Source organism: Megalopta genalis, unplaced genomic scaffold (assembly GCF_051020955.1).
Source record: "Megalopta genalis isolate 19385.01 unplaced genomic scaffold, iyMegGena1_principal scaffold0031, whole genome shotgun sequence".
NCBI classification, from domain to species: domain Eukaryota; kingdom Metazoa; phylum Arthropoda; class Insecta; order Hymenoptera; family Halictidae; genus Megalopta; species Megalopta genalis.
In genome coordinates, this window is record NW_027476100.1 from 1,667,551 (window position 1) to 1,693,370 (window position 25,820).

General features: G+C 44.6%; 1 protein-coding gene across 1 annotated transcript in view; it reads left to right on the forward strand.

The window, feature by feature from the left end:
• The first annotated feature begins 400 nt into the window (after positions 1 to 400).
• LOC143261038 (uncharacterized) overlaps positions 401 to 25,820 on the forward strand; it is a 41,613-nt gene continuing 16,193 nt past the window's right edge. Inside the window, exons 1-6 of the mRNA XM_076527638.1 lie at positions 401 to 515; positions 605 to 1,575; positions 1,796 to 2,161; positions 2,205 to 2,504; positions 3,930 to 4,006; positions 4,389 to 4,518. Coding sequence (XP_076383753.1) covers positions 401 to 515; positions 605 to 1,575; positions 1,796 to 2,161; positions 2,205 to 2,504; positions 3,930 to 4,006; positions 4,389 to 4,518 — 1,959 coding nt within the window. The remainder of the gene's footprint in view (positions 516 to 604; positions 1,576 to 1,795; positions 2,162 to 2,204; positions 2,505 to 3,929; positions 4,007 to 4,388; positions 4,519 to 25,820) is intronic.

Consider the following 25,820-nt stretch of genomic DNA (forward strand, 5'->3'; position numbering starts at 1 on the left):
AAACACAAATGTGTGAACGGAATTTAAAACGTCCCTTTACTTCCGAGGGAATGCTGGAACGTGCGGCTGAACGGCATTCTGAACGAGTGGTTGAACATCAACGGGAGTTGCCGCATTGCTGGAGCTGTGGAAAGAAGGGCCACCTCCAACGGGATTGTTTAAAGAAAACAAGGAAGGAGACGTCGCAGGGAAACTTCAAGAAGTCGGAATAATGGGGGATAGTCCGACTTCATCTTTCTTTTTTCCCCCTGTCGTGCTGCGTTTGGAACTTATTCAACGAGGGATTTTCTTCGTAGAAGGCATCGTTGGAGCGAAGAAAAGGAAAATCATCTTGGATACGGGCTCATCGGTTAACCTTCTACGGGAAACTTATGCTACAAGGCAGAATAGTTCGGCGAGCATGACAGGAGTGAAGATTTTTTCAGTCTCTGGTCAGAGATTACCGATTTTTGGTAAAAAGCATCTTCCTGTTTCTATTGGAGAAGTCGAGACCGAAGAAGAGTTCTTCTTCGTCAGTATGATGGAAGAATGCATTTTGGGAATCGAATTTCTTGAAAAGCATGCCTGTCAACTGGACTTTAAAACGAGGTTCTTCATTTGAAAGGAATGCAAGTGCCGTTGCTGAAGTATGGAGAAGATTCGGCTATGAAGGAGATAGAGAAAAACAGGAATACATTAGTACCGGATCATCTTCAGGATCTTCATCAGAGATGTTCTATAAACCTGTCCGTAGAGCAAAAGAAAACTTTTGCCCAGTTATTGACGGAATTTGCAGATGTTTTTGCGAAAGATTCCGAAGATGTGGGAAAATGTGACGTAGTATGTCACAAGATAGATACCGGTGACAGTCTTGCCATAAAACAGGCACCCCGACGATTACCTCTTCATCGACGTTTAGAAGTAGATGAATTATTGTCGAAAATGGAACGTCAAGGAGTCATAGAAAAGTCTCAAAGCCCCTGGTCTTCACCCGTGGTATTGTTCAAGAAGAAGGACGGGTCCATCAGATTTTGCGTGGATTACAGGCGTCTGAACAATATCACCAAGAAAGATTCGTACCCCCTTCCAAGGATAGAAGATACGCTGGACGCTTTGGATGGCTCCTGTTGGTTTTCGGCGATCGACTTACAAAGTGGATATTGGCAGATATCCATGGATCCTGTACATAAGGAAAAGACTGCCTTTTGTGTGGGTACTGGATTATGGCAGTTCAAAGTCATGCCATTTGGTCTTTGTAACGCACCAGCTACCTTTGAACGTCTAATGGACAACGTCTTAAGAGGGTTAAACTGGAAGATTTGTTTAGTATACCTCGACGACATCATAATTTTCGGTAGAAGTTTTGAAAAGGAAGTACTCTGGAAGGTACTTGCTCCCCTAAGGAAAGCTTCCTTGCTGATGAGCCCGATGAAGTGTAATTTCTTCTGTAAAGGAGTGAAATATCTTGGACACGTAGTATCCGAGATGGGTGTACAAACTGATCCTGAAAAATTGGATGCAGTAAAGAATTGGCCGGTGCCGAAGAATAAGACCGAGTTGGAAAGTTTCCTGGGTCTTTGCACTTTATTATCGGAAGTTTGTTAAAAATTTCGCCGATATTGCGAAGCCCTTACATCGTTTGACCGAGAACGAGAAAATTTTCGTGTGGACGGAAGAAGCGGAACATTCGTTCGAGGAATTAAAAAGGAAATTGATGGAGTCTCCCATTCGTTCTTATCCGTCGGTTAATACAGAATTCATTTTGGACTCGGATGCCTCAAATTTTGCAATTGCAGCAATTCTTTCTCAAATTCAGCAAGGTCGGGAGAGAGTAATCGCCTACTTCTCTAAGACGCTAGGAAAAGCTGAGAAGAATTGTTGCGTTACTCGGAAGGAACTGTTAGCGATAGTGAAATCTATTGAACATTTTCATCATTACCTTTATGGGTGTAGATTCCTTCTGAGGACCGATCACGCTGCTTTACGTTGGTTGCTGTCTTTCAAGAATCCGGAAGGACAGGTAGCACGTTGGATCGAGCGGATTCAGGGATATGAATTTGAGGTGAAACACCGGGAAGGAAGACTCCATCAGAATGCGGACGGCCTTTCTCGCAGGCCTTGCGAATCGCAGGATTCTGCGCAATGCAAGCGCCTGGAGGAGAAGACGGAAGAAAATGGAGACGTAGTTCTGCGGACACTCTGCGAAACATTTGACTTTTGAAGAGTGGAGGAGAAAACAGGAGGAAGATGAAGAAATTGGTTTCATCCTGTCAAGAAAAAAAGAGGGTAGGAGGCCCGATTGGCAGGAGATTTCGGACAGGAATACGAGAATTAAATATCTCGTATCAAACTGGGATTCCTTGGAAGTGTACAAGGATCTACTGTTTCGTAAGTGGGAATCCCTTGATGGAAAAAGTAACAAGTGGTTACTGATGGTTCCAAGAGAAATGGTAAGCTCGGTGATGACAGATTGTCATGATACACCGGCGGGTGGCCATTTCGGTGTGAACAAAACTCTGGACAGTGTACGTTGAAAATTTTACTGGCCTGATAATCGCAAGGATGTGGAAGACTGGTGTCGTCGATGTAATACTTGTGTCGCAAGGAAAGGTCCGAGGGAGAGGGGACATGGACCTCTCAAGATTTATAATGTCGGGGCACCGTTTGAAAGGGTAGCGCTCGACATTGTGGGACCGTCTCCGAAGTCTGCGGTTGGTAACAAGTATGCGCTGGTCGTTGTGGATTATTTTACGAAATGGCCGGAGGCAGTTCCGTTGCCGGGCCAGCGCGCGATGACTGTTGCGAAGGCCCTTCTTACAGAAGTTGTAAGTCGTCATGGCGTACCGTTGGAACTTCATTCGGACCAGGGGAGAAATTTTGAGTCGGCGGTCTTCAAGCGGTTGATGGTGCTGCTTGGTATTAAGAAGACACGCACTACTCCTTTGCATCCACAATCTGATGGGCTCGTGGAAAGGTTGATTCGGACTCTGCTGCAGTATTTGTCAATGTTTGTAGCGGATCATCAACGGATTGGGACGATTGGATACCGTTATTTTTACTATCCTATCGCCCAAGCAGACACGAGACAATGAAGAACACTCCATAGATGATTTTCACTGATAGAGAGCTTCGACTTCCAATGGATCTTCAGAGAGGGCTCCCGCCTGATTCAAGATATGAGGAGGACGAGTTTGTTCAGCAAACGCGTATCAGACTGGATAAAATTTTTTTTTTCTTTTTTTTTTTTTTTTTTTAACGTGGGGGAAATCTGCTGGCCAGACACCCCCGCCCCGCCCGGGGGGGCGGGACGGGGGCAGTGCGAGGATTGACCCGCTAAAACCCCCACGACGGCCTAAGGCGCTGGCGATTACTGGGGGAGCCACGGGAACTCTCAAAGAACACAACCGCGGCCCCCCCTCGCCTGGCCGGCCACCAGGATGGAATGGCGGTGGCCGGCCGCGTCCCGGGGGGGGAGATTTATACTCCCCCCATGAATCATCTTGCTTCGGCGGTGCGGGGGACCGCACCCCACACCGCCTCGTCACTCCCAATATGGGGAGGACAGCTCCGCCGAGTCCTCCTCCGCGCCACAGTGGTGGCACACCGTCGTCGCTTCCCAACCGATGCGACCCAGGTAGACACCGAAGCAGTCATGCCCGGTGAGTACCTGCGTCGCACGGTAGGAGAGCCTGCCAAACCGCCTCTCCCGCCACGAGGTGAAGTGCGGCAGGAGAGCCCCAGGGACGCGCTCGCCGGCATGGGAACAAAGCTCCGCATGCCATCTGGCGAGCGCAAGTCCCCGGGCCAGGAGCTCGAAGCACTGGACCGCCTCCCGCTCCGGCGGGTCCTGGCTAAAATTCATGAATTTATTCGCCAGAGACTGGGAATTAGCGGAGACAAAATGAAATCTTGGTATGATGTTTACGCTAATTCAATTACGTTTGCTACAGGCGAGAAAGTATGGCTGTTCCAACCACCAACCGAAAAAAAAGGGGAAAATGTCCCAAGTTGCAGTCCGCGTGGGAAGGTCCTTATGTGGTACAGGACCGTCTGAACGACATTATTTATCGTGTAACTCGTTCTCCGAGGTCGAGACCGAAGGTCGTACACGTTAACCGCTTGGCTCGCTACGACGCTGTACCCAGACGCCTTTGACTGTCTCTCACCCAAGAAGAGGACGTTTCTTCGCAGAAGACGAGGGAGTGATCTGTGTACTGACACGCTGAGCTCTTTCCATTTGTGGAAGAAACGGTTCGATGGGGGAAGGAAGTTGTATGCTCTGGAAGATTATGTCCTCCCATTGGGGAGTGAGGACGTGTTCTCTGGAGGGGGTACACCCTTTCCTGACTGGTCCACAAATAGAGATGCACTGATATCAATATGCAAGAGATATCCTGTGGTGATTGAAGGTGCGTCCGGGGAAGAGTTTTGGTGATTGATCAGAGCAGGGAACTCCCGAGAAGTCTACAAGTGAGAAGTTCTCAAAACTTCTTCAAGAAAGAAACGCTCAAGCCTCAAAACGAAGAATTAAGAGGAAGCGTGAGCGACAGAGTTTAGAGCTGTACGCGTCGTAGAAGTACTGACGTTCTGCTCAAGGTTTTTTGGTGGTTTTCCCTTGAGACGGAGGACAAATGTGAGGACGTAAACTGTCTGGAAAAGGCCACCTGAGTAACTAATTACATTCTTTCCTTGTTTACCTACTTTTCAAACAGAAGTACTTGCGGTGGAGGTTACCTGTCAGTTGTCCGATGGAACGATAGTTCGAGGTTATAGGACTGAAGCTGGCAGGATTAACGGTTCGATTGTCGTTGGTCAACAGAAGTGAAATTTGCCGCGGCCGGGCGGCCGCTCATTCGGCGGGGAGGGCAATGTTACGGCGACTTGTCCAAATTAAGTCGCTGTAATGTGAAACTGCCCTGTTGTGAGCAACTCCTTAAACAAAAATAGAAGAGAGGGGTTGCCGCGGAGGTGTGTTATCAACGGACAATCGAAGAGTCGGGATCGGACCGTCGAGCGATCAACACCATCTAATTCAAAGATCTCTAACATAATCGAATTTAGTTGTATTATAGTTTATGTACTCTATTGTAAACAAAATGCCGCGACGCAAGAGAAGTGTAGTAATTCGCAACAGTATTTTTAAAAAACCACGTGAAACAAAGTAAATCAACGTAAAACAACGTTAATGATCAATGCGACACAACGAAAAGCAAGATAACAAAAAGCAAATAAATGTAAACCAATATAAAATAACGTAAAACCAATGTATAACAATGTAAAACAACGTAATACTGTGTTAAACAACAACGCTGAACGAAGCAACGAAAGTAAATCATCGTAAAACAACGTAAATCATCAATGCAAAACGAAGAAAAAGAATGTAGAACAACGTAAATCAACGTTAATCGTCAATGGGAAAGAAAGTAAAACAACGTAACGCAATATCTGTGCCAGGAATACGACATCCTTGATATCGTGTTCCACAGGGCTGGGATTGCCGTTATTGATTTCCATAGCTACTGAATCTACAGCTTTCCATGAGGTCGCAGTGTATTTCGTATCCTATACAGAGGGGACCGGTATCTTGTTCTACGGGTGCACTATGATTGTCTTTCACCGAGATCTGAATCATCTGCAGTGAGACCATAGATGTTGCAACCGCAGTTAGGCTCGACGTATATCACAAATGATACTAAAGGATTCAGGTCTATCACAGGCTCGATGAACATTTGCAGTCTTTTATTTTAGGTACGGTTGATCGCGTTAAAACGAATTAATTGGTTTCAGATTCTTATTTGTTCCAACGATTATTTATTTTAGCTCCAGTTGGCTATTGTTTCGAATAGTCGATTATCCAAGACAATTATCCTCGATAATTATCGGAAGGAATTCTTTTTGTCCGAACATTTTATTCGAATACTTTACTCGAATATTTTATTCCAATACTTTATTCGAATTATTCATTGGTATATTTTATTCGAATACTTTATTCGAATATTTAATTGGAATATTTTATTCCAATATTTTATTCCAATATTTTATTCGAATGTTTTATTCCAATATTTTACTAGATTATTTAATGGCAATATTCTATTCGAATATTTTATTCGTTGAAAATTCATAAATCGTGCAAAAGAAAGATAAGAATAGAGGTTAGGTAGTAAATTCTATCCGTCAGTGATGGACATCCCATGGCTCGCAATAAGTCAAAATGACAAAGTAACTTCTCCTCGTACGAAGCTTCATTGTCCAAAAAGATAAAGATAACCGTATAGAAAAATGGCCGCGGTAGCAGTTTGTATTGCAACCGGTTACAGCAACGATCAGTCATTTGCACATGTACTCGATTGATTTCGAAATTCATTTTTTTGGGTAGGGGGGGGGAGTGGAACTTTCAATCAGAGGAAAAGTTATATTCCATCATTTCGATTTATTGTGATCCATGGAATCTTCCTCATTCCGCTGCTGTCGTGATTTACGGGTAAAAATCTGAACAGTGTACGTTGCACACGGTAATATCGTGTGACTATTTACCGACTCGTTACGCAGCGAATAACTATCATCCGTAAATATGTGTCGTACGAACGGGGATTTGGATCGATTGAATATTAAATTCGTCGAGAGCTCTCCCACTGCATGGCAATTCGCTATCAATTTTCGTGTCCCATATTATTCTCAAAATTGAATATATCACACTATAACAACCGAGAAATTTATCGAATTCAGTATTTGTTTCCATAGATATCAATTATTAGCATATAAGTTAATGCGAATAATAAAATATTAGCCCCAGACAGCTCCATTCCATTCAAACCGTTGAATTCTTTTATTCGAACAACGCAGAAAATCGTCGAAGTGGATTTTTTTTGAACAGGAAGCACCATTTAATAGAATCCCATTCCACCCGATGCTTCATTCCGTCTCCATTCAGTGCGGCAGAATGAACATCAGAGATAATGCACGTACTCGACGTTGCAAGTTAGGTTGACGCACACGAAATTTCACTTTCTCAAATAAAAGTTTAATTACATCCGCTATCATTGTACGAACATATAATAACATTCGCGTGCTACCATTTTTCATCTCGCGTACGTTTTACATTTTTCGTTCACGCGCGAAACGCGATCGTCGTGTAAAATCTTTCACCAATGGAGTTAATTAATCCAACAAGTACCGAAAATCAACTCGAAAAATTTTACTAAAAATGATTGGGTGGAATCGGAGATAGTGAAAAGGTGAAACGAAACTAAAAATGTTGATACATTAATTAGAACTTATTAACGCATTTGCTACCAGCGTCGCTAGCATATACATAGTTATACTTATTGCATTTATCGTATTATTATAAAAATATATACTTCTCACCAACATGCAACTTTGACAAAATTTCGTAAATAAGAAGCAATGCAAAATATTCTCAAGCGAGATCAAAATTGCTCGAAAGTAAAAAGAAAGAAAAGTTTTCTGAACATCAAGCTACGTGTAGCAATTTGAAATAATGTTCAAAAAATGCATCTAACGTACTTCGCGTGAAACACGAATTTTGCGAACGTCGCAAAATCATTAAAAAAAAGAAAAAAGAAAGAAGATTACACCGGACCGTTTTGCGATAGACGTGGAAAATGTTCATCTTGCACGAATAGCAGTGGTCTAGATATTACACATCCACAAGTATAAATAAAGCCGAGAAATATATGAGGATCCGCACGCCTCCCCTCCCACCGTTTTAAACTGGTCGTTTGCGCGGGTGATCCGCGGAGACGATGTACATCATTCGAAGGATTTATGGGCCATTTGTGCAGGCCATTTATCAATGTAGTTAGTATTTTTCTGGCCTTTCGGAATCTGCATTTTTATCCACGCCTCAAACGGAAGCAAGGATAGGTGGGCGATAGATTAAAGAGCCGGGCGCTCGCTGGAGTGCTCCTTCCCCTCCCCCACCGTTATTCCGGGCACGCATTATATCAAATATTCGCTCGCGGAGCTTCGCGGATAACGGCGACGAAGTTATTTATTATTTCGCGATATTGCTTGCCCGTTGTTCCAAGATTCGCGTCAATAATATTGGCAAGCCGTCCCACGGCGACACCGCGGTTTTCGTTAACTCGCTGCGAGAGCGACGCGCGAACGTCGCGACGCGACGCTCCGATAAAAAAAGAAAAACACTCTCTGTCCAGCGCGATTTCATTTTCGTACCTGCGCGGCCAGCCCTTCCCGCGCAGCTCTGTAATTACGTTGGTCGCAGTTTGAACCGGGCGTCGGCGTTTATTTCGTTACAGTAGCTCGGAAGGCTCTAATTCAGCCGGGGATAGTTCCCTTCGCGGCTCGCTCCGCCGTGCCGGAAGGAGAAAAAGAATCGCAGGTGTTGTAAGTAAAGTGCAAGTGCGATGGACGGTTCATCTTTTTCAGCTGGTCGCAGCCTGCGCGCGACCGTGATGGAGCAGCGTGCAGGATGGTGTGGGTAGGGGGCAGCGTTAAGGATAATGTTGTCCGAAAAAAGTGGAATTTTTGAAAAGCCTGGCGGGAGATTATTTCGAGGCCGGCTGAGCTGGCCGTTATAAATCCCGGAATAAAAATAGTGTCTCGCGGTAATAAAACTGAAACGGGCGAGAAGGAAACACGGACGCTGCGCGTCGCTCGAAAAAATTCCACAATCAGGAACAAAGGCGTCAGCCGTGATACGTTTATCTGGCCTGCTTCGACGCGGCGGGCTTGACTCCTTTCATCGAGGGGAACGGTCGCCGCGCGATCAAAGCCGGATATATCCGTGCATAAGTTGACCCCGGAGTTCGGCCGGGCTCGAACCAACTTTTCCGGAGGGAGATCCTTCGAACACGCCACGGCCGCCGCCGCCGCCGGTTTTTCCTAAATTCGCGGCGTCAAGCGAGAAATGGGTCTCCCGTAGTAATAAAGCGAGCTGAAGATAATCATTATCGTGACATGAAATTGTTTGACACGCGCCTCGGTTAACGAGCGCAATTTTAAATTCATGAAGCTTAATTAGCATGTATCAGGGGTCGCTTGTGCTCAAGCTGGCCTGTGTCCGAAACATGCAAATGCCTGTTCTCGCACCAAATTCCCTCTGATCCCTTTCCAGATTATATTGGTTCGATCTTCCCCCGCCGGCGATTATGCTAGCATACAAAGTATTCGTCTACGGTAGACTTTGCTGCATAGAGTAGCAGCGGTCTTAATTTTAAGACGACGGATTTTAATTTCAGTTCCAAACATGCAACTGATACTTGTTTCTTCGGTTTGTTTCCTTCCTCAATCTGCAAATATGTGTCTCACTTATATAACATTCACAATTTTTCAGCTGGAAATATTTTTCGCGAAATTCTTCAAAGATCATTATCGTTTTAGATGATGTCATCTTCCAGAAGACACAGGAACCGCGGGATCACGTCCATCAGTTGAAGCTCTCAAACATTGAACATTATTTCGGCAAATAGTTTGTGTCGGATGTTGTTAATTATTCTGTTGCAACCATCGCTCCCACGGATTGTCGTTATTGTTACATGAATATGTGGATGAAATTACGAAACTGGAAGGAAAATTACAGACGCGGCTACGTTTACTGTTAAACGAGCATTTCATGTTCCTTGTTCTATGTAAATGTTATTTTCATTCGAATAGTTTTAGAAAACAACGTAGAAGAACTTGATTTGCAAAAAAAGCTGAGGTTAACGAAAGTGAATTTAATTTGTGGGAGGGTGAGTATCGTTTGCAGAACAGCGAGTGTCGCTTGTAAAAGGGTGAATTTGATTCGAAAGAAATAATGAATTCCACTGACTTCCAATCGTAAACATTGTGCAAAATATTTATATAAAAATATTCTATAAAAATATTACATCAAAATATATACATATAATTTAAATACTAAATATTATTCTTGGATGATTCGATGTTTGCTCGTATTTCGTGTGACGAATTGCGCTTCAAATGACGGACGTCATTTTGTGGAAGATCTGCAAGCACGGCGCGTTCCACCGATCTTTTTCTTCTCTCTTGATGTCTCAATCGTTTGTCCGTTACTGTACGAGGCAAGCAGGTAACGTCACTCGACGCAAATTTGCCGCTTCTGCTTAGGCCAACGCTTGTCCCCGCGACGCGCCGCGACGATTCCTAAGCACGCATGAAGCACCAGATTTATTCAGTGTCGTTTGCGTAACGACGACGCTCGCCCCTGGCCGATCGTAACGAGTGTCATCATCATCTTCTGTTAAGGGACACAATCTTTCCAACAATTTTTCCATTTTCTCTGTCGCGCCCGACGAGAGAGAGAGAGAGAGAGAGACAGACAGACAGAGAGAGAGAGATTGCAATTTCAACGAGGAAATGGTTATTACTGCGCCGCCTTCTTTGATAAAGTGATTTCGCGGGCCCTTCTTCATTCAACTCTTACGCTGCGACGATGGGTTTTGTTAGAGAATATTGAATGTCCAAGTATTTTGATGGCGCCTGTTTTCTTTGCGATCCAAATTTATTCTGTCCAGGGAGAGCAACGAAGGTATTTGCACGGAACGACACGGTTCGCAGCTGTACTTAACCCGAGAGCTCGTCGGTCTAGCGAGAGCGATCGAAGCCTCTCTCGACGATTACTGATATTACAAGAGACCTTCCGGGATGGCTCGTTTATTCAAATATTATCCGAATTATACCAAGTTTTCTCGTTCATTTGCGCGCGGCATATTCCGGCATCGATAAAAAATTCATTTCAAATTTCTCAACGGCGAAAAAAGTAATGGGCATTGTTGGTGGATCGATAGTAACCCGTTCGCGTTTTATTTTCATTGTCCTCGATAAATCTCCGGCTTTGTATTCTTCTTATCGTGATCATTTATTAGTTTGAAAGAAGACCATATTTTCATTTGTCGTATATTCGTGTTTATTTTCGTTCCGAAATTTTGATCATTTTCGTACACGCGTTCGAAGAAGCTGCGTGGAAAAAAAACATTGAAATATCTTTGCTGTTTCTAAGTGCACAACGAAAGCTGTTTCGTGCCTTTGAGAAGTCACCGAACGCCATCGTGCAATGTTGACACCTCGAGACGCCCGACGGCAAGCTTAGCAATTATGGCTACTTGTGCGCAGAGCAAGCGGCATGTTTCTCAGCAAACCGCAGTCAAACGTGCGCAGTAACTAAACTGTTCGACAGGGCGAGCAAAATGGTTGCAAGAGAAAAATGTTTTTCGCCTCGCTTTTCTCACACAATTTCTCGTACGCGTACAGCGGTCCACACGCTTCCCGATAAAATTTCGCCTTTTACTTCCTGAAAGTGGTATTCGAAATATTTTCCACGAGGCGAAGCAATAAACAACATTTTTCCTTCCATATCACATTTTTAATATCACAATATTCAGTGTGTGATTAAATTTGTTGTACGCTGATGTATCTACAAATAATGGAGACATTTAAATGTTACTATTCAGCTATTTTATCCTGTATATAATAATAATAATAATAATAATAATATAATCGCGAATTTATTTATTCCCGTAAACGCGTAACTTGGAGATTTCGATGTTCCAGAATAAGTAAATGATTAAAATTATTATAATTTTCCAGGAACATTGGCAGAGTAATCTGCTATATCAACAAAGAACGAACTTAAAAAATAAATAAATAACAGTCGTCAAATAAAAATTAAACTGATCGAGAGAATAAAATTAAATTTAAAGTAAAAAGTAGTTTAAAAGTAGGCTTTACATAGAAATGTTTAAAAGTTAACAAGTTTCTGGGGCACGAGGTGCTGTGTTATTTAAAAAAAACGTGCATGACTGCGAGCTGTTAATAATACTTTAATCGCTATATAGCCGGCGAAAGGAACTTTAGAACTTGGCGATGGAAGATAAGACTGTCCATTATTCCAGTTTAGTGTTAATGGCTTTTTAGATTTCTTCTTGCGGAGAAGTGCACTGCATCCGCAAGAAAGAATAGGATGAGGTCCGTTCTGGAGAACTGCATTAGTCCGTAAATTTTTTGCGGTCAGGAGACTCGGGGCTGCAGAATAGTGAACATCATTTTTAAGACCACTAACTCGGTTATCAAGCGTTCGTGGCTGTCGAAATAAAAATTCCGAGCACCCCGGGTTACAGTTGATTGTTGCAAACGTAAAATTACATCCCTCGTCGCACACGAATTTTCGGTTTCTGATGGAACAACAACTGCAGAAAATTAGAGAAATTAGAGCAATACGTTAATCGACCTGTACTGGTTTTCTTTATCATTATTTTATATATTTCATATATTTTATTTATTGTCGCATCATTGTAATTCCGTGTATATACTAATCGAACAGAAAAAGTGTATTCCAAAATTGACTTTCGATATTTCCGAAAAAATCCTATACCTAGTTTTAAATTCAAGTTAAACCGATTGTCAGTTTTAACGAAAATCGCCACGTGAATGAACGGAAGTCACAAAACTCCAAAAAGCGTTAACAAGGTTAAACACGCGAATGCTACGTATCCACTGCAAATCCACACCAAATTATTTGGTCAAGCTTTAATGGACAGCGAAAAAACGTTCGGCAGACACAGTGCCCGTGGAAAGGGCAATAGTTGGACAAAGGTTGGGAAGAAAGGTGGTGCGCATGTAGTAGTTAATTGACGAAGAAATACGTGTACGGCACGTCCGCGCCCGTACACCGACGGGGCAGCCCATGAAAAATAAATATAAGTGTATTTAAAACGAAAATATTGGAGCCTTACGCCACTCCTGTGACACATAATAGCGTCGACTCGTAAATATCCTGAGAACGGTGTTTTGATGGCAACAAACGTAGTCACGTACTCAATTTACGACAGGACATTCTACGTCGGTGGATTTTCCATCGTTGTCAGACTCGGCTTGAAGAGCCATCCACACATTCCCGGCGACAAACTGCGCAGGTATGCCCGTGCTCGTAAAAAGCTTAAAAATGAAATCAATGACGGAGGAAAAAAACCGAACGCGAAGCTGCTCGCAATTACTTTGTTTTCCTGTCCCGTGAAAAAAGGCGTGTCTCCGATAGCGCCGATATTAACCTTACCCATGGGAGGACTTTAAGAGTTGTGCGTGCGACATGGACGGGGCATTTACGGCGTCCAGGAACATTTCGGATTTAATACTTCAACTTCTTTTGCTATCACTGCGGAGTAGCTCGGCTGAAGCAGCTCTTGGACTTTATGTGTTTAAAACGCCGTCCCTTATTAGCTCTTTTATGCCGACTTTGCAGACACTTGGCCGCGATGATGAGTTTTTGACTTTTAATGCCTCTGTGCGTTCAACCACCCTATCTCCCTCCCTTCGCCGGGTCTTAGTTCGTTGTTCTTCGCGACATGTCCGCCGGCACGCTATTCCCAATTCCAAGGTTTACGGCGAAAGGTCCTTCGTTACGAGCAGGCAATCGAGTAATAATTGTTACTAATGATTTGTAAGCAGTGTTCCAGGAATGCGGAGTCAGTGCGTAAGAACTTCGGCGGAAACTTCGGCGGAGGATCGCTGTTCCACGACGGTGCCGACCTCGTTTCTCGCAAACGCTGCCCGGGAACCGCACGAATTAAAATGTCAGGTTCGATCCCATTCTCACGGCTCGCATGTTACCAACAGATCTCTCTGTTTATTTAAAAGCGTCCGGTAATTGAATAATGCGCTCGATACCGCGTCGTCGGTCACGCATGGGCGACACTAATGTATTTCGGTTTTGCGTTGCGGTACGATCGAATGAATCCAACTTTTCTACGATTTTTAGAGCGTGATGGAGTTGGGACAAATCGTGATCTTTCATTTTACTTTTTTGGTTTCGTCAGGGAAATTACTTTGTTTCGGGGAATTTTTGATGTTAGTGTTAGGCAAAAAGTCTACGGAAGCGCTGGTGATGAATGTTAATTTTGGTTGCAAGGAGGCAAAATATTCGCAAGAAATATTCCCTCTGACATCTCAAACGAATTCACGCGACCCGTTCGAATTTTGAAAAATTTCTATTCTAATATTTCATTATACACACATATGTAACATTTAATATATTTATTTTCGAAATATATTCAATATTTCTGTAGTATCGTAATTTAGTGGTTACGTTTAGGGCGAGGAGGAGTGTTAGGCTTAGGAGACCGTAGTTTTAAGACTTAAGACTTTGTATTTATGGTAAGCAATAGAAGAGAAACGTTGGCGAAGGCCGGGTCAGATGGGAAAAACCCTTGGCGACGGAGAGCCGGCGGATGCGATTGTCACGTTTTTGGAAAGGCAGGCGTTGTGTCGAAAGAGCGTATTTGGAGTGGACAGAGTGTGTTTGAGAGTCGTCGAGTGAGGAGCGTTGCGAGTTGTAGAATTAAGTGAAGTAGTTGTAATCCTAGTTGTAGATACGGTACGCGATATTTCCTGTTTTCATCATGTTTAGTTCTTTCCTAATCAATACATATTCTATATTGTTTAAATATTGAACAAATTTCTACATTTCAATATTTTCTTCTTCTGAAAAGTTATGACGAATAGTTGAAATCTAAAATAACAGAGAGATCGAAAGAACTAAAAAATGTCGATGTATAATTTTCAGTCGATTAAAATAATTACTGAAGGAAAGAACCGTCCCTTTAGTTTCTATTGCAATCGACGCGAACAATTTTTATTCCGCACAAAAATCTGCAGTCTAATCGTTACATTCGATAAGCTCCCAATCACTATAAGTATGAAGCAGATCAACGATATTATACATCATCTCTCGACGAAATCGTCGGTGGAGGGGCGGGGAAGTGGGGATGTCGGAAGTCAAGTTAAATGAAGAAAGTTGCGCAAACCCCGGTGTAACGCTCGATGATGCAGCCGGTCACGTTTCCGAGCTTTCCGCCCCCATTGCCAGCATTCCGTGGCTTATCAGCGAGCTGAACGGTTTACGCGTTCGTATTGGTACCCACCACAAAAGGAAGTGGCGCTGCGTAAATCGTCCGCTCGAGAGTAAGTTAAATCTTACTTATCTTTCGTCAGCACCGGTTTTCTTTATTTCTTTCGTGTTTTTTTTCTTTCCTTGGTTTTTACGATCGGTGGGCCACGCGTCGAAATTCGCTGTCGGCCCGTCGAGAATACGATACAGTGGCGCACGGTTAAATTTACATGAAATACGCGCTGTTGAATTTACGTGAAATCCGCACTATTAAATTTAAACGAAATTCGCGCTGTTGAATTGATGTGCAATTTGAACGGTTAAATTTACACGAAATTCGCGCAATTAAATTTACGTGAAATCCGTACTGTTAAATTTATACGAAATTCGCGCAGTTAAATTTACGTGCAATCCGTACTGTTAAATTTGCACGAAATTCGCACAGTTGAATTTATGCCCAATCTGTACGGTTAAATTTACACAAAGTACGCACAGTTCAATCCTCGCAGGTAAATTTACAAGAATTTCGCACAGTTGAATTTCCGCAAATTTGGCACAGAATAAAATTCACACGAATTTCGTACGTTTAAATTCACACGCGATCCGTACAGTTAAATTTACACGACCTGGATCGACTTCTTTCCCACCATGGTGCACAAGCGAAACAGGAACCCGCGAAAAAACCGCGAGTGTCTTATTCTTTCGACGATCACTTTCGTCGGACCATGCCAGAGTTACCTCCTGCCAGAAAAAATCGTCGGTACGATTAAAGTAACATGCTGGTCTGCGAAATCGACGGTCAATTTAACCGTGCTCTGAAATGTCGGGCGCGTTTGTGTTTGTTTTCCATTTTATTGCGGCCGAGGGAAGCGCGTCCGCGAGATTATGCCGGCGACACAGGCCTGGGTCACGTCCCCGGTTTATGGACCGGCCGCGTGTCGCGTTCTCCCGCGACAACGTATCGAGCCAGCGGCGGTGGCGGCACTCGAGGAAATTAATTGGGCGACACTCGAGGAAAAGCGGTCAGATATAATTATCCGCGCTAGACCGCGGACGCGTCGGCACCCTCTCCTTTTGTTTCCGTCTGGCGCCCCCGCGCGGTTCCGGGTTTCCATTCACAGGCCGGAACCGTTGATTAAAACAAGAGCCGTTCGGAAACCGTCGGCAAACGAATTATCGCGTTTAAACGGCCCCGGGATTTTCTGTTCTGTCGATTTCCATGGAAACGGGGGATACGTCTGAGGTAACGCGATAATAACGTTATTCCCGGGGTAAAGAGATTCCGTCGGACAGGCGTTTCGGCTCGCAGCGAAACCGATAATGCTGAAATAGGAACACATGTAACTTATAATCCGAGCAGGCGAATTGATATCACGACGGGACCGTTGGCGCGCGGACTCGACCCTATGATGCAGCCGTAGAACGCGTACATCTGTATCGCGAATATTACCGCAAGCTGCGGGGCTAGATACGTCTAATTTTAGGACCAAACACGGCTAAGTTTGATACAGTATGAAGTTCTCGCGCAATTAACGTCGTTTCAGATCGGCGCTCTGTAACCCTAGATTTGCATTTGATAAAACCGGTTATACACGCGTCCCATCACATTTTTTTTGCGAGCTCTATTCCGATTTCCCGCGCGAATTTATGAACGTTCCAATGGAATCTCTACGATCTTGTTATTTATTTATTTTAGATCGTTCACGATGGCATCATTTTCGATTACATTTGATTTACGCAATGTGTACGAAAATTTACGTTAGGTCAGCGAAAATTATACTGCGGCGTGAATAATTATAGAATCAAATTAATTTTTATGTTTTTAGTGGTATTTGAATTATAAGTATATTTGTATATTTTTATAATAACAATAGTAATAGGAAATACGAAGTATGCAAATATGATATTACGTTAAACGTTGCACTGAGTCTATAATTACAGCTGATTATGTAATAAAATAACTTTGAAATTTATAACCTTGACATAACATTACATAACCTTTTAACGAAGTTCTAATCTTTACATAACCGAACGTAATATTTACAAAAGCTTACATGGGCTTTACGAAAATTATACCGTGGTGTGAATAATTATAGAATCAAATTAACTTTTATATTTTTATTGGTATTTAAACAAAAACTTATTTGTAAATTTCTATGTTAGGAATAATAAAAAATAGAAGTATACAAATATAATACCATATTAAAAGTTACACTCAGTTTACAATTACAGTAATATCTCTCTAATTGACGCTCAGATTGTTCACAAAAATGGACAACTTTGGAAGAGGAGATACGATTCTTCGAGCCTTGTAACTCGTTTTTTATGGTTATCGATTGTTACTAACTATTAAACCGAGCTACAAGGCTCGAAGAATCGTATCTCCTCCTCCCAAATTGTCCATTTTTGTGCACAATCTCAGCGTCAATTATGGACACATTACTGTACATTTGATTTTACGTAATATTAACAAGAGCTCACACAATTCTCCCTTCTGAAGAAGATTCCCCGAAGATTGAACGACCCTCGTGACAAACGAACGGCTTCGCACGTAATGAAAATAATTAATCGTCGCTCCGAATATTCGGGTCAGTGCCACGAATTGACCGTGTCGAAGGGTCAACGTCGTAAACGCTACGGGGACGCAACAGTTTAGTGTGAATCCGGCCACCACGAAGGTGACGCGGATATGATTCCACGCCCGTTCGGGCATACACGACTAAATTTCTATCTACTTCCAGCGGCCCCACGTTCAAGGGAAAGGGCCGAGGAAAAATCCGCACGTGCCATTGAGACGTTTACAATGGACGAGTTCTTTAGCCGCCAGCGAATTTCAGTTTCCATCCATCTGCAGGCGTCCACGGGGAACCACGGGGAGGCAAACTCGTGACGCGACGCCTCGCGTCCACTAAACGAAGACCTAGGAAATCGGGATGGGTATTGGAGTCAGGATTTTTCCTACCGGAAGTCCTTTAACCAAAGGGTTTCCCGGCAGAAGGATGCGAAAACCTGGAAGACTTTTTCCGACGACACGAAGTGTTGTGCCGCCTCAGGCCATTTCCAGCTTCCGCTAGGGGTGATGTCCCGCAGAGCCTCTCTCTGCGGGTCGAAATCCTTGCAGTGGAGAAGGAAGTGGTCTACCGTGTCCGACCCGTGACCACACCCACACGCCTCACTGTCGGCAACCCCGTACGCGAAGAGGCGCGAACGGAAATTTCCATGTCCAGTGAGGACTTGTGTGGTGTAGTGGTTCGGTATCATCCACCCGGCCGCCATCCTTCTCTCGATGCTGCTGAAGAAGGTGAAAGTTGTGCGGCCTTTGTGGGAGGAGTCCCACATGGATTGCCACACCCTTTTCACCTCAGCCACGATGGGACCACGATGTTACCGATCCTGGCGTCCATATTTCTCCTAACCTGGTAAAGGGCTTTGGCCTGTTGTAGCTCAAGTCCGATGGGGGGGGGGGGGTACCGGCCACCACGCACATGCTATCCCACGATGACCGGCGATATGCACCAGTTACCGAAATGAGAGCACGGCGCTGAGCGGCTCCGAGTATTCCCAGCTCCCCTGCCTTGCACCCTCCGGCCCATCCGGCAGCGGCGTAAGTCGCTACCGGGATGAAGACCCCGCGGTACAAAGCCGAGAGTGCTCTGATACCGAGCCCCCATCCTTGTCTCGCCAACCTGCCAAGTTTCGCGAAGAGCGACCCGACTTTGTCGCTGATATATTGACAATGGGATCGGACACCCATGTCCCTATCTAAGTGGACGCCTAGGTATCTAACTGTGTTCTTGAATTTAATTGACCTCGCTCCGATCCGAATGACCGGCGGTCTCTTCTGAAAATCTACTTTCGATACGCGGACTGCTTTCCTTTTTCTATCGGGACGCGATCCTCCCCGTCGGCCTATTTTTTCCCTATCTACGTACCCATTCCGGAGTACGATCGCTTCCGATTTCGAATCGGATATCTCTAATTTAGCTGTCCTGCACCAACCTAGGATCTGGTCGACAACGCGTTGACCCTCGATCTCTAGGTCTCTGCGGCTATTTCCCCCCACGAGGACGATGAGATCGTCCGCGTATGCTACAAACCTATTCTCAATTGAGGTTTCGAGTAACCTCAGGAGACCGTCGAATATAAGGTTCCAGCACGCGGGGCCGAGGACGGAACCTTGCGGGCATCCTCTTGTCGCGCGCTTGGAGATCTTTTCTGTTCCTACTGTGAGACTGACCTTGCGGTCCTCGAAGTAATTGGAGAATACCTCGAAGACGTTGCGCGGACAGTCTCGATTCCTAAGACTACCTAACACTAGGGGCCACCAGACGTTGTCGAAGGCTCCGGAAATGTCGAAGAGTAGTGCGATCACATGCCGATGTTCGATCTCATCAACCATGCGGCGCAACTCGACAATTGCATCTTCAGTCGACTTTCCGCGCGTAAACCCGTACTGTCTGCTGGAGATGCGTCCCGTCGCCATCGCCGTCTGCTCTAATCTGCTCTTAAGGAGCTTCTCAAATGTTTTCCCGATCACGGAGAGGAGGCATATCGGTCGGTAGGACTTTGGGTCCTTCTCGTCCTTTCCTTCGCCTTTCAGGAGGATTCTCAGAGAGCCCACCTTCCAGGCGGAGGGGAAGACGCCCCATTGAAGGCATCCATTGAATAGTCGCGTGAGTTCCCCGAGGATTGTTTTCGCGGAGGCCTTCAGGACCTGTACCTCAATGAGGTCCGGTCCTGGCGCCTTTCTATTTCCGAAGGAACGAATTGCTCCGGCCACCTCCACCAAGGAAAAGGGCGAGGCGTCGGCGGTATTCGGGGCAATTCGCGCCTCTTCCCGGAGAACCCTTTGTGTCGGCGAGTCGAGTTCAGGTCGGTCGTCAGGGACGTGGGCTTCCAGAAGCTCGCTGGCGGTTTCCAGAGCACCGGTTGTGCTTTTATCGTTGCGCCGGAGTGTGCTTAATACTTTCTCTACACGGAGTTAATTTGCCTGGAGCTTGTATACGATGCCCCAGGGCTCCGTGTTCCCGTTCGACGTCACGAAGTTTTGCCAGCTTTCCCGTTTCGCCCTCTTCACCTTCCTGCTGTAGTTCCGCAACGAAGTACGGTACTCCTGCAGTTTTTGGAGGCGGGAGGGTCCGTCTATCGTCTTCTGGGAGGCACGCCTCTGCCTCTACACGGCCTTTTTGAGCTTTGTTAGCTCTTTTGTCCACCACGGGTTGGACTTTCTAAATTTCCTTTTCCTAGGCATTGACGCGGTGCAGGCGTCAGTGATGACGGCTGTGAGCGTCTCTGCCATCCTACCTACATCTTCCACCGACCTCAAACTCAGGACTTCGAGCCTCGACCGTGAGTGGTCGGACAGGGCCTCCGAGAACCGCTCCCAATCCGCTCGACGAGTGTCGAACCGAGAGTTCGCTGCTCCCTGATTTCCCGTCGCGGCCCTAGGTGCCCGCAGTCGGATGTCAATGGCATTATGATCACTAGTCGCCCATTCGCTTCTTATCCTCCATTCTTTAATATAGGGGACCATGGAGGGGGATGCCAAGGTAACGTCGATGTATGACGATCCTGTTGGCGTCCAGAAGGTGGGTGGTTGACTAGCGTCGTTAGCTATAGTTAATCTAAACGCGCAAACTAATCTTTCTAACTGCGCTCCCCTCTCGTCTGTGCTGTGCGGGCTCCAGAGCGAGGATGGCGCATTCGCGTCGACAGAAATTATCACTCTCTTCCCCCTCAATGCCAGGAGTACCGTTTCCAAGTGCTTGAGGTGCTTCTCTATCTCGTCTTGGTATTGGAAATAATGGGATACCGCGTAGAAGGAGAAGCCGGGGGTCAGCACCTCCGCACATGCGCAGTGCGGGTTACTGAGCTGTGAGATGAACGTGACCTCAAAGTGAGGGTTGGGGATGGCGACAGCGGCCCACGTGGAGTGGGTTTTCACCGCCGCCACCCTCACTCCGGTCCCTAATCCGTTTACCCTATATTCTGCGCCTTGCTTTCTGACGTTTAGTTCCTGCAGGAGCAGGACGTCCAGTCGCTTTTGCGCTATTAGCTCCCTAATTTCGCCCGTTACTACAGCTGAACGTCGCATGTTCAGCTGTAGGATCCTAATTCCCGTGGCTACGTTCGCGATCGCGGGGCCGCGGTTTCACGTTGGGGTTGGGGGGACGCGGGGGTTGTTTTTCCTATTATTCCCTATATACGTAGCGTCGCACCTTACGAGGTGGACGCGGACGGCGCGAAGACCGATCCCGTCCAAACGTATACCCGAATCTAGTCCTATTGTATTGCCTAGGTCGTTGCCAGTGTCCCTCCTATCCTTAGCGGTTAATTCCGCCACAGGGACCCCAGGGACGGGAGTCCCTGTGTCCGAGGCCCTAACTTTGTATTTTTTGTCTGGCATTAATTGGTTTTTAAATTTCCTACCCGCCTTCGTCCTTTCCCGTTCGTTTTCGTATCGTGTCCGTTTGAATAGCATTGGTCAATTGTGGATGTACGACTTTCGGCTGGCGATTTCTTCTTGTTTTATTTGGGCACTACCTCCCGTTAGGGCACTACTCCCTTTTCTTTTCTGGGCTCCACCCTGCCCTTTGGCTCCACCAGACCTTTGGTTTACGTATGGGCACTACCTCCCATTTGGGCACCACTCCCTTTTTCTTTTCTGGGCTCCACCGGACCCTTTATTTTATTTGGGCACCACCTCCCTTTTTCTCTTATGGTCTCCACCCTGCCCATTGGCTCCACCGGACCTGTTATCGCCTGGCCTAGGCCCTACAAACACCCTACTTGGCTCTGGGAGGTGAGGTCGCCGACCCTCAAGCGTAGACACACAGTCAGGCCCCAGTCCTTCGCAGTGGCAGCATTGGTTTCCCCCGAGGTTTATGGCCAATTGAGCACATTTATTTAACCATGCCCCTCGAGGTACTCATAGCGGGAACCACGGAGAGGTCGCTGCTTGCTAGCCATGCACCCCTTTGTCTGGCTTCAACGTACTGACCTTTTTGGTGGTCCACTTCCACGAGAAAAGGGATACATTAGCAATTCCCGCCCGGGGACGCAACATGACGCGTCGCGTCGGGGCCATATTTTGTCGTGGATAAATTGACGCGTGACACGCTGTTAAATTGACCGTGTGCGACTGAGATACGCCGAATTCCGTGGACCCGTGTCGCGGCAAATGCATTAGGGTAGCGCGGACTGACGGACCACCCCGTATCGAGGGACGCGGAGAAAACTTGCGCGTCCTATGTTTTAAGAGGAAAATGGTAATGTTGAAAAGGGTCAGACCTGCGCGGTTTTGGCATTCGCGAGCCGCAAAACGTTGGCTACTCTGCATTGTAAATCAAGATTCCCTGCATCGGCGACCGGAAACGGCGTCTGCCCCGCACAGATTCATGAAAATTCACGCGTTTTCACCGCCGGTTTCCCGCATCTGCATCGCAAATGCGGGTCGATGGATACTTTTCCGTGGCCGCGACACGGCCGTCGATGGAACCCCGATGACAGCGCTAATTAGTTATCGCTCTAAATATTCGAAATAAGGAACGTCGCCGAGAATTCTCTATTTTCATCGGAAATATTGTTGCACTTTTATTTTATTCGCACGGTAGAATCTGGATTATCCGAAGCTGCAATATCTGATTATTCTAAATACGACTGCATATTCGAGCATGCACTACGAACTTGCACTACGATTTCTTTCTGCACTGAATTAACACTTCTTCGTTTTCATAATTTGTCTGATAATAATAATCTATCATTCGTAAACTTTGATCACAGTTGAATCAAATTTTGTTTCGATTTGCAGGAAATGAATAGCACAGTGGAGACTCTCTTATCTCAAGGTTTATGTTTGTAATATTTGCATTTATGACGAAAGCAACTAGGTCGAATACAGCATGTTGTAAATGCAATACAAAAATTCAACAGTATAACAACGTATAATAACGTTCTCGTTATTATTAACTGAATGGAACCGTTGAGAATGAAAATAAATTTTCATTTAACTCCTGTTCGCTGCGATCGAGATGGAGAATTTTTATTTTGCATTAAGATCCGCGGTCTACTCGTAATAAAACCGGTGAATTTCCTCTGCGAGCAATCCGTGAGTCTTGACAATAACATTTTCCAGCGTTGCAGAATCTAATTCTAAAGGACGGTATGCAGGTTGATAGCCATTTTTCTCGGTTTCCGCCATGAACGCATTACAGTAAATTTTCCCCAATTTTTCAACAGCTTGTGAACAAAAGTGAACGATTTGGGAGGAGGAGATTCGATTATTCGAGCCTCATGGCTCGTTTTTAGAACAATAATAATATTTATATAATTATAAAAACGAGGTACAAGGCTCGAATAATCGTATCTTGCCTTCCCAAATTCTCCATTTTTGTTTACAAGACGAAGGAAAATTAGGGAGAATTTAATGCACTAATCAGATGATCGTCCGCACTTGAATTACGGGAATCAATGAGACGTCATTGGGGCTTTTAATTGGGTGCCATAAAGTGGCAAGTACGGGGACAGTATCGCAATATTTTCGTCGGATTTTTATCTGCGATATTTCGGCAAATTAATCGTTACAATGCCGGGCGTTCTGTTGCGCGTGATGAACGCGGAGACGGATAATGAAACGGGTAACGAACAGTTGCCCAACGTGCGCGTTGCGCGAACGTTAACCGCGTTCCTACGAAAATAAAGAAAATTCAGATATGATAGAGCGATTGTTTGAAAAATTTCGCGGGACGTGCGCGTTAATGCTTGTCAGGACATATCGGCACGCGGACGCCGTTGGATCAGCATCGACGTATGCAAATTTATTATATACGGTGTAAATATATACGCGTCCACTTAACCATAACTGTACAGAGTATCGACACTTCTCAATGTCGTTTCGACAATGCTGAACTTTCCTGGCACGAATGTTTTACCGATAAATCAGCGATGGCATTGAACGCAATGCATTTCGTGCTGCTTGCATTTTGATAATTTATAGCATTGCTATCTACAGTGTTTACACTTGAAGTCAACTTCTACATAAGTCTCACTTCACTGCATAATTAAATCGCTGTACCTTCTTTACTAGATGTCAGTTGTTATTAAATATATTAAGGTTTTAATTTCTCTCAAAAATATATAAGTTAAAATTTCTAATTGAACTTGTATTAAAAATTTATTATAATTTAAAATCTCTAATTATATTTCTCTCTCCATTGGAAATGTACCAAGATATTAAATTTCTATTAAATTCTATTACAATTTAAATCTATATTAAAAATTCGTTATAATTAAATTTTATATTCATAATCTATTATAATTCGTATCACCCCTATTTAAAATTAATTATTCTGAATCTCTGTTAAGAAACTAATGAAGCTTAATTTGCGAATTTGATGTGTCTGTGATAAGTACACCGATTGTGTTACTTTACGTTGCCACGCTCGGTTATTACGGGAAGCAAGCGACCACAAATGCATTTGTCGCTCAACGTACTCCTCTTTTTTTTCAATTTCGAACCGCCCGCTGTAACATGCGACAACTCGTTTAGATGTTATGAGGATGCTTCCCGTTGTCCCATTTTTAACAGCAATTAAAGTATCGTGAATTTCCTTGCAATACGAGTCGTCCTAACGTATTTACTGTGTATACGAGACTGTGCATCATGTATCTAGGCGTTGCCGGCCCGAGAATAACGCTCGCAGTTTTCCATTGATGTTTTCATGTTCGCACTTTATTTTCTTCTTTTCCATTGTGTGCTTAGCAGCGTCGGAGAACTGCATGTTGACGATTTCCCGAACTCACGGCAGATTTTTCATACCCACTAAGTCACGTATACTGCTTCCGGTGCGGTCTTTTTGCATTTCACCGGTCATACAACTCCGTTCGAAATGTTACCCGGCGGATCTGACTTTTGTGAGTTTGTAGCTCGCGGTGCAGCATTAATATGATGCGGTTTTCAAGCAACTGTCACTCAAACACTAACAGCATTATCGAGACCTAAAAATTCGAGAATATAATTTGGACATTCTAGAACATTGTTTTCTTCGTTAAAATTTGATATCCGATATCCAAGTATATTAAATTAATTATTAATTTCTTTCGTTAATATTTACCATTTCGATGGAATATTTCCTACCCTTGATTTATAATTATTGAACAGCGAATATTTGTGCATATTTTCATTATAATTATTTCATGAAAATCGGAAGAAGAAAATTTTCTTTGGGAAAACAGGGAGCATAGAATAATAGAACAGTGCATATTCGTTAATATGCCCGGATTCTTGCATTCTAGAAGCTTGCGTCATAAATACATAAAGATTCGCCGGCTACCAATTAAATCTCACAGATACAACATAATTATATTTGAACTTGATATATCTGTTGAGCCGTTGAAGATCGCCGAAAACGTCTGACGACAGCGATGAGTCCGTGCACCTCGAACCAATATTTGCTCCCTTTTACTGGTTTCGCCAGGTATCTTTGCCGAAATATTGGAAGTCGGGACGTGAGATCCAGGCCACCGATACAGACGGTCTAGGTTTATTCGCGGATGTATTCCTACATTCGTATGCCGAATGCTGCATAAGTCTCGCGGTTGAAATTCCCCGTGGGATGCCTTTCGGCTATTTTACCGATTTCCTAAAAATCGCGCAAGAATACACTTTGCGCCGGGTGTAAGTAGACACAGGGCATGAGCATCGGCTGGTTATCGCTCCAGTATGCAGAAATTGGAATTCGTTTGTTGCGAAATCTAAAGCCGGATACCATCAATTTATTCACTTAGAAATGAAGTTTTTTGCGCATTTTTGACACGTACCGTCGGCGTTGGCATTTCCAAATGATTGATCGGACATCAAGAAATAGTGTAGAAAATGATTGGAAACATTCTATTTAGTTTTCATCCAATTTCCTTCCCTGAGATATTTTTTATTTTGCACGCGATTTGATTTTGCACCTCTTTCCAGGAGTCTGACATA